This window comes from Propithecus coquereli, unplaced genomic scaffold (genome assembly GCF_000956105.1).
Source record: "Propithecus coquereli isolate 6110/MARCELLA unplaced genomic scaffold, Pcoq_1.0 Scaffold2, whole genome shotgun sequence".
In the NCBI taxonomy this organism is placed as follows: Eukaryota; Metazoa; Chordata; class Mammalia; order Primates; family Indriidae; genus Propithecus; species Propithecus coquereli.
Genome location: NW_012144966.1, coordinates 199,149 through 215,906, shown reverse-complemented (window position 1 = coordinate 215,906; position 16,758 = coordinate 199,149). Strand labels below are relative to the sequence as shown.

General features: G+C 32.7%; 1 protein-coding gene across 1 annotated transcript in view; it reads left to right on the top strand.

The window, feature by feature from the left end:
• The window catches only part of LOC105809674 (regulating synaptic membrane exocytosis protein 2), a gene marked incomplete at its 3' end in the record, with an annotated part of 659,796 nt that overhangs the window by 462,080 nt on the left and 180,958 nt on the right, over positions 1-16,758 (top strand). The window contains exons 14-15 of the mRNA XM_012643523.1: positions 6,811-6,967; positions 9,354-9,470. Of these exons, the coding sequence (XP_012498977.1) occupies positions 6,811-6,967; positions 9,354-9,470 (274 nt within the window). The remainder of the gene's footprint in view (positions 1-6,810; positions 6,968-9,353; positions 9,471-16,758) is intronic.

Sequence of the window (16,758 nt, the reverse complement as noted above, 5' to 3'; positions counted from 1 at the left end):
ATCCTAATTTCTCCCTCCCATTCTTTGTATCATTATTGTCATTCATTTCACTTAAATATAAGCATATATAATGGTATGTATAGTACAGACATAAGCATAAATAATTGACTACATTGTTGCTATTATTTATTTTGAATAAACCATTAACTGTTAAGCCAATTAAGGATAAGAAAAATAAAAGTTTTTATTTTACCTTCGCTTATTCCTTCTTCAATGCTTTTCCTTTCTGTATATATAGCTTCAGGATGCTAACCTATATCATTTTCCTTCTCTCTAAAGAACCTCTTTTAATATTTCTTGCAGGGTAGTTCTACTGACAACAAAATTCCTCATTTTTTGTTTATGAATTTCTTTATTTTTCCTTCACTTTTGAAGGGTAATTTCACAGTGTATAAAATTCTAAGTTGGTAGTTTTTTTCCTCTCAACACTTTAAATATTTCACTCCGCACTCTTCTTGCTTGCATCGTTTCTCGGAAGTCATATGTAATTCTTTTCTTTGTCCTTCTACAGGTATGGAGGCTTTTTTTGTTTTTAAATTTTCCTCTGTCTTCTTTCAGGATTTTTTTCTTTAATCTTTGATTCCCTGTAGTTTGAAAATGATATGCTTATGTATAGGTTTTTCTTTTTTTGGCATTTATCCTGCTTGGTATTCTCTGGTCTTTGGTTTGGTGTCTGATATTGATTTACGGATATTGCCAATCTTTGTTTTTCAAATGTTTCTTCTCTTCCTTTTTCTGTTTCTTCTCCTTCTGATATTACTATAACTTATATGTTACGCCTTGTGTGGTTGTCCCACAGTCCTTGGATGTTCTGTTCTGTTATGTTTTTTAGTCTTTGTTCTCTTTGCTTTTCAGTTTGTGAAGTTTTTATCAATATATTCTCAAGCTCAGAGATTCTTTTCTCAGCTGTGTTCAATCTACTAATAAACCCATCAAAGGCATTCTTCACTTTCATTACAGGGTGCTTTTTGTTTTTTGTTTTGTTTTTTTTAATCTCTAGCATTTCTTTTTAGTTCTTTCTTAGAATTTCCATATCTCTGCTCACATTGCTCATCTATTCTTGCATGCTACCTATTTTATCCATTAGAAATTGTAGTATATTAATCATAGTGGTTTTAAGTTCCCAATCTGATAATTCCAACATCCCTGGTGTGTCTGAATTGATACTTTTTCTATTCAAATTGTGTTTTTTACCTTTTAGTATGTATTTAATATTTTTTTCTTGGTAATTTTTTCTTAATAGCCAGACATGATATACTGATTAAAAGGAATTGCTGTAAATAGGCCTTTAATAATGTGGTGGTAAGTTGTTGTGGGACGGGAGCACTCTTTGGTCCTGTGATTAGGTTTCAGACATTTAATGAGACTCTGCCTCTGGTTAACTTTATTTACAAGTGTTTCTCATTTTTTCCCTCCCCCCTTAGATTGGACAGGATGGCTACAGTGGGCTGGAATTGGATATTTCCTTTCTCCTATGTGGAAGGCTAAAATTGACTAGATTTGGGTATTTCCCTTTTCCCAGGTTGTTTAGGCTCTGATAATACTACGACAGGTTAGGCTCTGATTAACCAGTTTCCCTGAGGGCAAAGTCTTGTTAAGAAGAATAAACTGCTTCTGGAGTATTTCAAAATAGTTCCTTTTTTTCTCCCCCTGCTGGAGGCATGAGGAGATTTTTCTTTAATATTTGCTATGGGAACCTAGCTGAGCTCCTGCAGGTAAGTCTCATAATATTGTGGGAGACCTCCATGACTGGGTTCCTCTGGATTTTTTAACTCTCAGACTTATTCTCACTGAACCTTCAGCAATTTGTCAATTGCAGTTCAAGTTGTCCTACTCTGGCATTGGTTTCTACTCATGAGCCTCTGCTCTGGTAAGCTGTGACTCACTGGGTTTTCCTGACAGTCTCTCCAATCTTGGGGGCAGTTGTTTGTCCTGTGTCCTCCATCTTTTACAGATCCAAGAAGAGTTGTTGATTTTTGAGCTTTTTGCTTGTTGTTAGGACAGAGTGGTAACATCCAAACTCCTTACATGCTGACTCAAAAACTAGAAGTCTAGAAGTCCCTCCATGTGTTCTTTATTTTGCTAATTCTGATTGACTGAAGTCAGAAGTAATTTTGACATCTGCATTGTTAATATTCTTCCAAGTAAGTTGAAACTTTGATAAAGAAATTTAGGGTTCTCAGGTAAGCATTTTCAGGCATGGATTTGCCCTCATAATATACTAAGCAATGGGAATGGGAATGGTTATAAACCATTTCTTTGATCCTATTGACTCACTCCACAACTTTGATAAATTGAATATATATAAAATATAAAACCTAGCCACATAAAATTTTAGGATTATTTTCTACTCTGACCTGAAACAATACACAAACAAATGTAAACTCTTTTCCATTGGAAAAGTAGAGGATTTACTTATGTCTTAATTGTGGGGAGATGTTTGATAATTAGCTCTTAAACATCACCTTTACTATTAAAATTTGTAAGTCAATTATTTATCCCCAAGTACTCATTTTTTATCACTTCTCAGTAGTACTTTACATTATTAATCATTAGTATTTTTTAAAGCTGTATATTTCGTTTTAATCTCCATGTGACTGCATCACTTGAGTTCTTTTCTTATATTAACTCTTCCTGCTTTGCTCAATAGTATGTCTTTAACTCAGTAGTCAGATCTCTTTTCTCTCTATATATGTAATGTTTCCCTGGATTTCAATGATGATCCTTTTATAAATGAGTCTCATCTGTATTAACATTCTTAACACCTTTCTCAAGACGCTTTTCCATGTATTTAATTTATTGCCTACATGACCGAAGTAATACATGAGAGTAGTCTCATCTCCCCCTCTCCAAACCAGTCCACCTCAGTAAACTTCTACTCTTAGTTATATACTCTTAAATTCCTAATGGGCTAAAATCAAAAGTTTAGAGTCATTTATTACTTGCTCTTTTTTGCTTTTGTATCTAGTCACAAAATGTTATTGATTCATATTAGAGTACCCTGAGCTCTATCCGTGGACCTTTTTTCTATCTATACTCATTCTCCTAGTGATCTAATCTATTTGAAGTCTCATGCCTTTAAATAGTATATATATGATAAAATTCCCCAATATATGTATCCAGTCAAGAATACTTATTTGTTCTCTAAATTTTTATATTCTACTTCCCACTTTATATCTCCACTTGGAAATGTAGTAGGTATCTCCAGCTTAGCATGTCAGAAACTGAACTCCTAATCTTTCCCACCAAACCATGTCATTTGATGGCAGCTCCATTCTTTTGTTTATTTAATTCAAAATTTTAGATTTGTTATTATCCTTTCTCTTTCTCTTATGTGCAACATCAAATCTTTCACAGAATCATTTTGATATCTCTACCTTCAAAATATATCCAGAATCTGACTGATCACTCCCCATCATCTCCATTGTTACTATCCTGGTTCTAGCCCCTGTCATCTCTTATATGACTTATTGCCTTGTCTAATTTTAAGCATAAGTTAGATCATGTCCAATTTCTGCTCAGAACCCACAAGTGAGTTACAGCAATTCCTTTTAACCAGTATAAACTCATAAATGAGTTACAGCAATTCCATTTAACCAGTATGATAATGTACAAACTGCTACATGATCTTCCCCCTTTCTCCAAATCTCTCTAATATCTTCCCTTCATTACTTGCTCTGCTCCAAGCACTCTGTCCTCCTTGATGTTCTGTGAACATGTAAGATCCACTTCTACCTTGGGGCCTTTACATTTGTCTTGGAACCTTCCCCTCCATATATCCACTTGGCAGAACACCTCACCTCCTTCAATTTTTTCTGAAATGTCACCTTCTCAATGTGTCCTATCTACCTTGACTACTCTGTAAGAAATTGCAAACTGCCCTCATATTCTGGCATTTCAATCCCCTTTTACCATCTGTTTTTTCCTCATAGTATTTAATGACCTTCAAATACATAGTATCATGTAATTATTTATTGGATTTTCTGTTGCTTCCCAACTATAATTTAAGCTCCACAAGGGCAAGAATTTTTGTTTCTTTTACTCACGCCAGCACAGAATACCATCTGACATGAACATACCCTCATAAATAATTGCTGAATGAATAAATGTAATGATTCTTTCTGTGTAGTCTGTTGCCACTGCCAATTGTTATATTCCAGAGCCGTGCCACTAGTTATATGTGGCTATTTAAACTTAATTTAATATAAATATGATAAAAATTCATATCCTTATTATCACTAGCCAAATTTCAAGTGCTCAATAGCCATGTGATTCTAGCGGCTACCATATTAGGCAGCACTCATAGAGAATATTCCTTCATTTCAGAGTTCTATTGGAATTCTACTGTTCTAAGTTTTATGAGAGCAATTAATCTTCTCGCTGCAATCTCTCTAACCTTCTGCCTGAATTGTATACTGCTGTGAGCTTCATCTTCCTAAATAATTACTTATTTCACAGGAGTAGAAGATAGTATTAGAACACAGTGAGAGCAGTGGAGTCAGAAAAATGTTGTTTTAAGTCCCAGTCCTGGTATTTGACATTTAATGTAGATTTCTTTGCCTCCATTTTCACAAATGAAAAATAGAGATAATATCTTCTTGGCAGAGTTGTTTCTACTATGCAGTATATGTATTCCTGAGGAATCTTGTGCTCTCCAAAATCATGGACTAAATTAGTAGGGCTTTCCTAGGAAATCAAGGTTAGAAAGACCATTCAAAACTCATGCAGGCCGGGCGCGGTAGCTCACGCCTGTAATCCTAGCACTCTGGGAGGCCGAGGCAGGAGGATTGTTTGAGCTCAGAAGTTCGAGACCAGCCTGAGCAAGAGCAAGACCCCGTCTCTACTAAAAATAGAAAAAAAAATTAATCGGACAACTAAAAATATATAGAAAAAATTAGCCGGGCATGGTGGCGCATGCCTGTAGTCCCAGCTACTCGGGAGGCTGAGGCAGTAGGATCACTTGAGCCCAGGAATTTGAGGTTACTGTGAGCTAGGCTGATGCCACGGCACTCACTCTAGCCAGGGCAACAGAGTGAGACTCTGTCTCAAAAAAAAAGACAAAAAAAAACCAACCAAACAAAAAAAACTCATGCAGCTTTGAAAACAGAACACTAAAAACAAAAATACTGACACAATAAAAAGTCATGTTAAATTTTAAGCATTAAAAATATTAAATATAGGACTCTAAAATAAAATGAAGTTATCTAGATGGAAGGATTATATCTAGATGGAATGAAGAATAATTCTGCAAAGTTATGGCATCAAGGGAACTATCCACAAACACCAGAAAGGGCCCATGCAATTTGTACTTCTAAGACAGAGTTGATGACCACAGTAAGCCAAGAGAAAGAACCTGGGATGTATGAGCATTGTACACAGTTCTGTATTTCTCTAGTTTACTGCAATCCTCTGTGTTAGCGTACTTTGCATTCGGCCGCTATTATTTGGTAGTTGTAGTGGACATTGTTGATGTTCCACCCATATCCCCTTTACCGGCTGGTTTACCTATCCCTTGCTACTGTGTGTTTTGGTTACTAAAAATTCACAGCTGTCCCTTTCTCCCAGGAATTGCCCTTAGACAAATGGAAACCACCTCACCCAGGAGATTAAAAACCTTGTCTACCTTCCACTGGCAGTCTTCAGCCAGTGACTGGCTAACATAGTACAGAAGTCCAGGCCTGTTGCCTCAAAGTCAAGGCAACTCTGATCCAATTCATCTTTCAGAGCCTCCAGTAAGATCAAGCTGCTACATTGTTGCTTAGTTTCTTCCCTTGCCCTATTCTGCTCTCCTCCATTCTCCTGAAAACACTACTTCAGTTATTGATGTGCATCTGGATCTTTGTCTTTTGCTCTGTTTCTAGGAATCTAATCTAAGATAATAGTGAAAAACATTAACATACTAGAAAAATCACATATGAGCCAGTCATTTTTCTGAGTTATCTCTGAAACAAATGTTGTAGTGAAACACTTTGTACAGTGCCTAGCAGAGTTCCTAGCACATAGTAAAAGATCAATTAATAATAGCTATAACGAGTATGTTGAAGATAATGGTGGTGGTGCTAATATCACTCTCAGAAATTTTCAGGCTTTTTACATTACAAACCTCATGATGTTTTAGATATATACGACTTGAGTCAAATTTACTTTTTCTGTTTATTTTCCCACTGCTGCCCCACATTGAACTGACATTTTTTTTCTCCCAACTTAGAATTCTACTTTCCTTCCATTTGTCCACATATCAATTGCTTTCTAGCACTCATTTGAGTTGTATCTCTTCTAAGATACTTTTTCAAAATTTGTCAAATCATACTTTTGTTCTGAGGCTTCTACTGTATCTCATCTCTGTCAAATACTATAAGAAAAATGGTGGCACATGTCTGTAGTCCCAGCTACTCAAAGGCTGAGGCGAGAAGATTGCTTGAGGCCAGTAGTTCAAAGTCAGCCTGAGCAACATAGCAAGATCCTCTGTCTTAAAAAAAAAAAAGCAGTTTACGTACGTACTATAAATGGTATTCAGAGTGTGTTCTAATATTATCTCTTAAAGAAATGACTATAGACTTTAGGAACTTTTTGAACTTAATAACTGTAAATATTAATAATTGTTGAGAAGTATTTGAAGCTTTTCTAGGTCATTGAAGAGATGAAAATGTTTTTAGAATAAATTTGAGTCTTTTATTGAAGATAATTAACTGTATATAAAGTCTTAATATTATGCTTTATTCATTATACTTTAATATATTCAAAGTACAGAATACATGAAGGGCTTAGTGTATAGATAACTATAATATTTATTAATATTTCTACCTTTAGATTATCGACACAATGGTCGAGATCTTCAAAGCTCAACATTATCAGTGCCAGAACAAGTAATGTCATCAAACCATTGTTCACCATCAGGGTCTCCTCATCGAGTAGATGTTATAGGAAGGACTAGATCGTGGTCACCCAGTGTCCCTCCTCCACAAAGGTAAGACAGCATACTCCCTTTATTTGTGGGTTGTTACTACAGGCCTATTTATCATAATTTATCATTAATTATCTTTAAATATAAGTGATTCTTGTGGAAAAAGGTTATTTAGAGAAAAACAAGATGCCACTCAATAACCTATGTAATGAGAGTGAAATAAAATGTGGATTATCTGTAACTTTGGACAACCCCTATATTATTTTATTATAGGAGTTCAAAATAATTAAGAGCCAGCTTTCAGTCATATATCAGTGTGTGCAGATATAGGTGGAACCAACTAATTATACGCATGAATGATGTAGATATTGGTAATGGAAGAAATAGGAAAAAATAAACAACTAAGTGGTCTTTAAAATTAGGAACAATCATCAGAAGAATACAAGAGAATGCATGTGCCGTGGGAAGAATGGTTCAGAAAAGCTGCAGTTCCAGGTTGTATGCCTGGTGGAAATCTCTGATCAACCTCTTTAAGTATAGGCTTAATGGAATAAGAACCGTGGAAATAATAGTGGAGACTACCAAGAAATATGTGCATAATTCACACTTTATATACTTGGAATGTTTAAGAAATTTTGACCAGTTAGAGTAACAGCCTTATAACTTCTGTTTTAAATAAATAATTGAGTTAGTATTAGAATTTTAATTGAATCTTAATTTTACACAGGATATTGTACTTTCTGAGAGGATGTTCGATTTATTTTACTTATAAATTTAACTTATTTAATTCAGAAGGCTATGAAACACTAAAAAGTGTTTATATAATTTGAACAATTACAGAAATTAAAAAGAAAATCTAATATATTAAGTTGATAAACATAGTTTAAAGTGTTTAAAGATGTTGCTTTAACTAAGAAAACCACCCACACTTCATAAAAGCTTACTAACTTAAGCATTGTATTTAACAGAAAAATTTTAGAGGCATTTACATTAAATCAGAAATAACAGAGGGTGCTCACTATTATTGTCACTGTTTAAAATAGTACTTCAGGTCCTGAGAAATGTTAAAATACAAGAAAAAGAAATAAGAGGTGGAAGGCTTAGAAGTGAGAAAAACCATTATTATTTGTTGATTATGGGATTATATACATAAAAAACCCAACATAATCAAAATATTAAAACTAATATGGGAGTGCTGCCCAATACCTGGCCATATGTCAACTTACAAAAATGAGTAATAACTAATTAGAAACTACCATAAGACATACAGCACTATGCTCAAAAGCCTCATAAAGTATATAAAGTATTAATATCTAGCAATTCATCCGACTAAGAATTCACAAGATCTTCTTAAAGAAAAATATAAACTTTAGGTAAGGAATCAATGAGAGATATATCCTTTTTATGAGTAGAATTACTTCATACAATAAAGATAGCAAATTTCAACAAATTTATCTGTAAATCTAATGTAATACCAATCAAAATTCTATGTGTAATTTTTATAAACTTGTCACTCTAGAAATTATATGGAAGGATAAACATATATAAATAATTAAATCCATTTTGAAAAAGAAGAGAAAAATGTATTATCAGGCCCTAATAATTAAAAACAAGATGGAACTTGAACAATAGCAGCAAAGTAGACATAATGAATAGATTGGATAGTACAATGTAAATATATACACATTTACATTTCTATGTTTACTTCGTACAGGATAATAAGGTGACACAAATTAATAAGGAAAGGATGGGTTGGAAAGGATAGGAAAATTAGCTCATCACACGTAATAAAATTAAAAACTGGATTCCTACCTTTTATTCAATAATATGACATGTCATGATCTTAATTATGTTTTATAGGGCTGCTGTGTGTCACGGTAGATGAGGTAATGGTTGAAGCAAGAGACTACTTAGGTGGTTATTGTTATGATATATGCACAAAGATGATAGTTTGGACTAGAGTGGTTTGAAGGGAGGTGGTGAGAAGTGGACAGATTTTGAATTGTTCTTCTGAGCTTTGAACTCATATTTGACCATGTGGCATCTCTATATCCATTCCTATAGAGTAGATAAACAAACATGTCTAACACTAAACTAATTTTCTTCACACAAATCTACTCCTCTTCCTGTATATACCATTGAGTATCACTACTAGAGACCTGGGAGTCATCCATTAATAAGGTTGATATTTGTTATTATATCCCCATTGATGTTTGCTTAATGTGAGCTCTTTTTGTATTGTATCTGTTATAGCAGCAATCTTCTTATCTGTCAACCTCCAACTGAAATTTATACCTTTAGCCAGAAGTGCAATTAGTTAAAACAAAAAATTTGGACTTGACCATACAGTGACTTTGTCTTTTTCTACTATTTTTATTAATAAATCTCACTACTTAGTATAGTATATGATATAGTTTACTAAGATATTTAATGGATCTTGCTATTTTAGCCGGAATGTAGAACAGGGACTTCGAGGGACACGCACCACTACTGGACATTATAATACAATTAGCCGAATGGATAGACATCGTGTCATGGATGACCATTATTCTCCAGATAGAGACAGGTAAATATGAATAAATACTATTAGACCTTACAGTCACCATCTTCAGGAAGGGTTACCATAAAATATTCTCGTCTATTCCTTTATCTTAGTTTCTAAAGCAATATTTTTGCTTTACAGTACTCACATTCTTTCTTATGACTGTCACATTGTTAAAAAAAAATAAATAAAAGGCAACATTTTCCTAAGTAAGAAAAAAACAAAATCACCTTATTCTTGCAGTTTTGGTCCTTTATTAAATCAAACCGGTGAAGTTTGTGAATCTGCATGAGAAATTATAATTATGATGAAAATAAGATGTTTTATTATTTTTACCTTGTCATAACTAATTATTATATATAAAAATATCTTCATGAGACAATCGATTTTAAAATCTTTTATGTTCATCAGAGAAATCAGTGTGATTTTTCCCATGTAGAAGTATTAAGAGAGTCTGGTTTGTTTAGGCAACATTGTGTCATGACTCATGAAGAGGTTTTTCCTCATGGGTTTTAGTAAACCTTTCAAGCATCTTACAGAATGATGCTTGTTGATTGTTGTATTTAGAAGAACTCTCTGAATTTGCTCCATTAAATATGGCAAACTTGGAAGTAACATAGTATGTTACAATGCTTACATTTTGACATTTTTAGGTTAAGCAAATTGATTAACTCTCTCTAATTCATGCTTTATTTATATATGAAATAAATGATATATTTTTCCCAAACTTTTCAAAGGATAGAGTAAAATAATGAAGGAACTCAGAAGTGCTTTTGTATGTGTTCTAAACTCATTTCAGGAAGAACACTTGGAGCTTTTTAAATCAATTGATATGAGAAATTAATGTCAACATTTATAAATTTAATTGTTTTATCTAAATCTAGGATTATATTCAATTCATGCTTATACTTTCATCATGTTTTAATATACTTAGTCATCAACAGTGACAAACAAGTATTGCCTTTTGTGTCTGAGATCTGAGAAGAAATTAGAAAGTTGTTAAATTAATATTAGTATTTATGCCAAATGAAAGTTAATGTAGTATTTTATTTATTTTTAATTTGCTTAACTTTTTCATAGTGATCTGAGTCTTTAGGGGTAATTATAGACACACTACCTATAGAAATTGATGCTTATCAAGTATAATAGTGAAAGAAGAATAACTATGTTGGCATGATTAGGAGTTGGAAAGAGCCATATTAGGGTGGATCAATAGACATTTTGGTTATTTAACAGAATTTTAATGAGATTGATCATTTCTGGAAATTATTTATATAGCAAATTATGAATTCCTTGATCCTTGAAGGTTTGTTAATGGAAATGATGAAAGAGAAAGCCTGAAATTACTTTAAGCTTCCTTTAAGTTTATGTAAAGTTTTCTTTTAATGAAAAATTAACTTTACATTTTCCTCTAAAACAAGTAAATATGGTCTAAATCTTGCAGAAAAAGATAGGGTAAAATTAACCTCTAGAATTACACTCACAAACAGAAATGGTTGCTATCACATCAAATGCATAATATTTCATAAATATTTTAAAACAAATGGCCCTAAATTTAATGGCAACAAAATTTGATATTAAAGCCTAAGTGATTAATCCTTGGTATTAGCTAATATGACTAACATGTCAGAGATATTCTGCAATATGCATATTTATTTCTATCCCAATTTATGCCAATATTTGAAATGTCATGTATATTTTTTGTTTTAAAACTTAATGAATCTCTTAGTTTAGCAAAAATGTTCAAATAACTGTTTCCTGAAGTTTTGGGGAAAATTGATCCATATGGTTTCACTACTCTTTTAGAGTGTTGTAGATTGCCAGATCACAATTACTCTTAACTATGAGCTGCATTAAATCCTTTTTAAATATAAGTAAAATAGAATTTTATTTAAATAGGAATATAAAACCATTTCTAACCTTTGGATTATCTGTTTAATCATTATTCATTAACATGAGGAATCAAAAATCAAAAAGTACAATATTATTCATGTATATAGTCTATGACATTAAATAGTGGATCATTAATCTCTGTTTTACTCTAATATTCTAAAAGATTTTTGATAATAAAATGCATATGAAGGATTTCTAATTTTTATGTACTATTCAGAAGGCAGGAATACTCTAGAACTCTTACAGTGAATTTTTGTGAATAGCATTTTATAGAGTCTATCAATAATATTATTAATTTAAAAGCCTAAGAGAGAATTTCCTTTGAGATAGTAACAATAATTTAGATATTTTAAGAGGTACATTAACCTTTCTTATCAGTAAGAGTTGTTGCACTGGACGAAAATACTGTTTTATTGAATGTACTCTTTTTCATAGGATTTGCAACCAAATGGCCTGGAGTTTGAATCTAGGGTTTTACCTCATGCTTCCTGTATATCTTTGTGGGAAAATTAACCTCTTTGACACTTGATTTCCTTATCTATAAAATTAGAATATTAGTCAACTTTACAGGGTTGTGTAGATTAAATGACAGTGCTTCCTGTTGTATAGCACGTATTCAAAAAATATGCTCTAGCCTTAACATTTTAAAAGAATCTACGGCCAGGCGCGGTGGCTCATGCCTGTAATCCTAGCACTCTGGGAGGCCGAGGCGGGCGGATTGTTTGAGCTCAGTTCAAAACCAGCCTGAGCAAGAGCGAGACCCCGTCTCTACTAAAATTAGAAAAAAATTAATTGGACAATTAAAAATACATAGAAAAAATTAGCCGGGCATGGTGGCGCATGCCTATAGTCCCAGCTACTCGGGAGGCTGAGGCAGGAGCATTGCTTGAGCCCAGGAGTTTGAGGTTGCTGTGAGCTAGGCTGATGCCATGGCACTCTAGCCCGGGAAGCACAGTGAGACTCTGTCTCAAAAAAAAAAAAAAAAAAAAAAAATCTATTGGCTTGCAAATAATTTGTATTTAGTGTGCTTAATAATCAAGCAAAAACAGACCAACATACAAACAAAAAACCCAGTGAAATCAGTTCAGGTATTTTTTTCAAAGTTCTGTATAGAATAGAGGACATGCATTGGACCTTGAAAATGGGCATATTTGTTCAGGCAAGTACAAGAGCAAAGTTACAGAGGCAAAACACACCTATCCATCATAAAGGCCCAGTACAAAGGATGAAGGATTTGGGGACATGTTTGAAAGTTGTGTGTGAAGACAATAACTTTTACACTGACTACATTGGGTGAGAAACTATACTCTTTAACATTAATTTATAATACTTGATCAAACGTAAGTGGGGTAAAGAGGAGATGTAGTATTCATATCCTTTTTAATAGGCAATGTAAAAAGTTATATATAAAGTTTTTATTCAATCTTTGTTTCTCTGCATAGCTCTATTATCATTAGTCAAAATCCTATTATATTTTGAAAAAATTCAATTCTTTACAAGTAATTCATAAACGTGGATGCAGAGACATTAGATAAAATAGTGAATTATAAAGAACATCTTTCATCTTCCATCCCCATCCTTCCCCCTTTTTGTACCATTGTTTTTGTGATAGATCCTGGTAACTACTAAAACTAGAAATATAATTAATTTATTTGGGGCAGACTATGTGGCTTTAGTATTAGAAATCATTTTAAGAGCTTTTTCTTTACTTGAGTTAGTTTACTATTAGAATAAGTATAGAGTATTAGATGATATTTCTGTAATATGTCAGAGATCTCCGGTAGTATGAATTTTTATGTCTATTGTGGGGGCCAAAATATATTGAGTGCATTTATTTCCATGGAGTATACTTTTAGCATTATAAGAAAAAAGTAAAATTAATACTGGCAAAGATAAATTACTTTATGAACTTTTTTCTCTTGTACATCCAAATGATAAGTTCATACTCCAAAAAGGAAAATGACCTATTATATGGACCTCTGGAATACCTCACACACCTATGGTATTTCTCTATTCCTTATCAGGCAGCCAGTAACCACATAGAGAAACACATATTCATAATCACTTCATCAAAAAGAATAGTCTCTTTGGTCCTTTCAGTTATCATCTATGAAAGGAACACATCTCTGAAAGTTTAAAATTATAGAGAAAATAAATGAAAAAGAAGATTCACTTTACAAAAATAATATAATATTTGTTATATTTCAGAAGCATTTTTAACGTAGTAAAATTATACTGAGTATATTGTAGGGACTATAAAGTAAGCAAAGCATTAGCAATGTTAAAGACACAGGGCATAAAGTTTTTGCATTATATAGGGGTTGTTAAAAACAACTTTCAAAATAAATAGGTTTACTTAAGGATGAGATATTTTATCTCATTTTCGCAGTCTAGTGGTCTCTAATAGGAGACATTCAGGCTATAGTGGACGAATAATTCATTATAAATATAATTTTGTGTGATCTTTAAAGATTATATTACTTAAGATCAATGTGTCTAGAAATTGGATTAGTAATCTAGTTCAGGTTTTTGAATAGTAATATTTTTATCATGATCCTTAGAATCTGTAACATCTTTACTTCGTTTCTATTTTTCAAAATTTAGTAATTGTATTAGTTTTGTATTTCTTTATAGTGATTACTGCTCTGTGAAAATTTTTATTAATTTCAAACAGATTAGACTAAATGTAATTTTTAATATGACTTTAACTCATTGTGCATATTAAAGACATTGTACATATTTATTGCTCAGATTTTATAATGTCCATTAATTTTGGAAGAAAAATAAGCATGGTTCAGTGGAGATGTGTAAAATATCTTTAGATTATACCAAGTAGATGCAGCAAAGGACCTCGGATATATGTATGGATGTAAGGTGGATTTTAGAGGGCTTGCTAAAACACAATGGTAAATTTTGTATTCATACATGAGTTTTCATAGTTTTCAGCAGAATTTCAATGGGACTCCTACCACATAAGGTTAAGAACTAACATGACTAGAGATAGAAAAGAGAAATAAAACAAATTGATGCTTGATAAAGGTGATTCTTGCTTAATATTCCCTTTGGCTTTCTAGGGACAAAGTTTAACTGTAAGACTCTTCAAGGAAAATATTAGAAATTTTATGATTACATATATTTTATGAACTTACGAATTTTAACAAGCTTTGAAGTTTCCACATTTTCTATAACTCTTAAGTAATTTTTGGAGAATATTCCTTTCTAAAGCAATAAATTCCAACATCACAATTGTTAAATATTATTTCTATTCTTTATAAAGCCAGGAATGCTTTTTCTGGTACTTCTCATTTTCTTATACAACATAGGTTTATAATCTTCTGTTTACATTTCTAGAACATTTCTGTGATTATGTGAAGCACCAGTCTCTTTGGAGAGAAGAGTCATCATGAAAATGGTGTAATTTTGTTTTTTTTTTTTCTTTTTAGTTCAATCCAAAAATATATATTGAATGGCTCAGCTACTATGAACAATAATTTTTTAAAAATTATCCTGGTCTATATAGACAAATTATCATATATCAACTAATTATAAAATGTAGAAGACTGTGAGGCAGAAACATAATTATTGAAACCAATTGAGAAAAATTTACTTGATTTGATCTATAGGCAAAGGCTTCAAGGAGAAGTTGGACTTTAAAGACTGGTTAGGATTTTGAAAGGTGGAAAGGTGGAGACAGAGAAAGGATGATGGGCACTCTTAAGCAAGAACAAAGTCTTGGAATCGGGAAAGCACATGATATGTTTAGAGAATCTTAGATAGTTTTTTGTATCTAGATAAGTAGTGGTATGGGGAATGGAAAGTGACAGGAAATGAAGAATACAAACAGTTTAGAACTTTTAAGGAATTTGTACTGATTGTTTTTTGATATCAGAAGCCATTGAAGGATTTTGAGTAAGGTACATACATGATTAGAAAGCATAATTTGCAAATATACCACTGTAGACAGGGTAAAGAATGGATTGGGTCAGGGGGGACTGAGGTCTGGAGGTAGGGAAACTTAAGAGAAGGTTATTTCAATAGACATAATAAGCCTGATTTTTTAAGCAGTGGCAGGAGAAAAGGAAAAGAAGGGAGAAATCTGAGTTATTTATGTGTCAGAACCAGCAAGATTTATAAATCAATTGAATGTGAAAATTCAGGAAATGGAGTAAATTCTGAGTTTGTAAATCTTGGTTTATTAAGTAAATATTTTAATCCTTAGATGAAGATATATTACAAGAGATTACAAAAAAGGAATAGCTGAAGTATTATATTAATTTCCAAAGGAGGATTAAAGAATTTTGTTGGAAATTAGAAGCGACTTTAGAGATTGTGAAGTCCTAGGTTCCAAAGAGGTACATGAAGGACTACTGTGGTAGGTAAGCATGAGGCCAAATGGGTGGGGTTCTAAGCTTTTCACTCGTTAGCCAATGTCATTCTAATTTTATTAGATTCCTAGGTATTGTTGCTACATCAAATTTTGTTTGAAAACAGATAGTCTGCTGCTGAAAAAAAAAGTTTCAAAACTACTGCTTGAACCCCTTCATTTCACAAGTGTAGCATTGGTGTCCCAACAGGCAAGGTGTATTGTTCAAGTCTCACAATTAATATGTATTTTTCTGAGTGTCTTTGTGACATTCAAGCATCAGGTGGAGAGCCCAGGAAGCTGCAGGAAATGTGCTAAAACACGAAGAAAAATCAAGGCTAAAACAAAGTGATAGTTTATACTATAAAAACAAATTGCATTGTCTAGACATAATGTGTTGGAATATAAGGTCAGGAAATGAATCTTGGAAAACCACTGCCCCTAAGAAATACAGAGAAAAGAAATCCAGTAAAAGAAATGCATAAAGAAGTAGTCAGATAAGTGGAAGACCAGGCCATATGTATAAATGTTAAAGAGGCTGACTTTTGAATTAAGAATGCCCTTAGTTTGAACCCAAACCTGCCACTTACTATATGGTTGTGGGCAAACACAGCCTCAATTTTCTCTATGGGAATGTGGGAAGACTAGAACCTACCTTAAAGAGAAGAAAATGAGGTAATGTAGGCAAAACATTTAGTGGAGTACTTGGCACATAGTTAAATGTTAAATAAATACTATGTTTAATAGCTAGAGAGAATAGTATTTCAGAAACCAAGAAAGGAGAAAATGCTAGGAAATAGAGGTTTGAAAATGTTTAATATAGAAAAGTATAGTGTGATGAAGATCAAGAGGAGACTAAAAGATTTTTTAGGATTCCACAAATAATATTCATAGGATACCTTCAAGAGAATGATAGTTAGAAGTGAAGTTACAGTAAGCTTAAAACATGAATGCGGAGTGAGGAACAGGTGGCAAGAATTGTAAATATAAGTATTTAAGATATTTTATGTTGAAAAGAAAGTGAGAGAGATGCAATGGCTTGAGAGGAAGACAAGA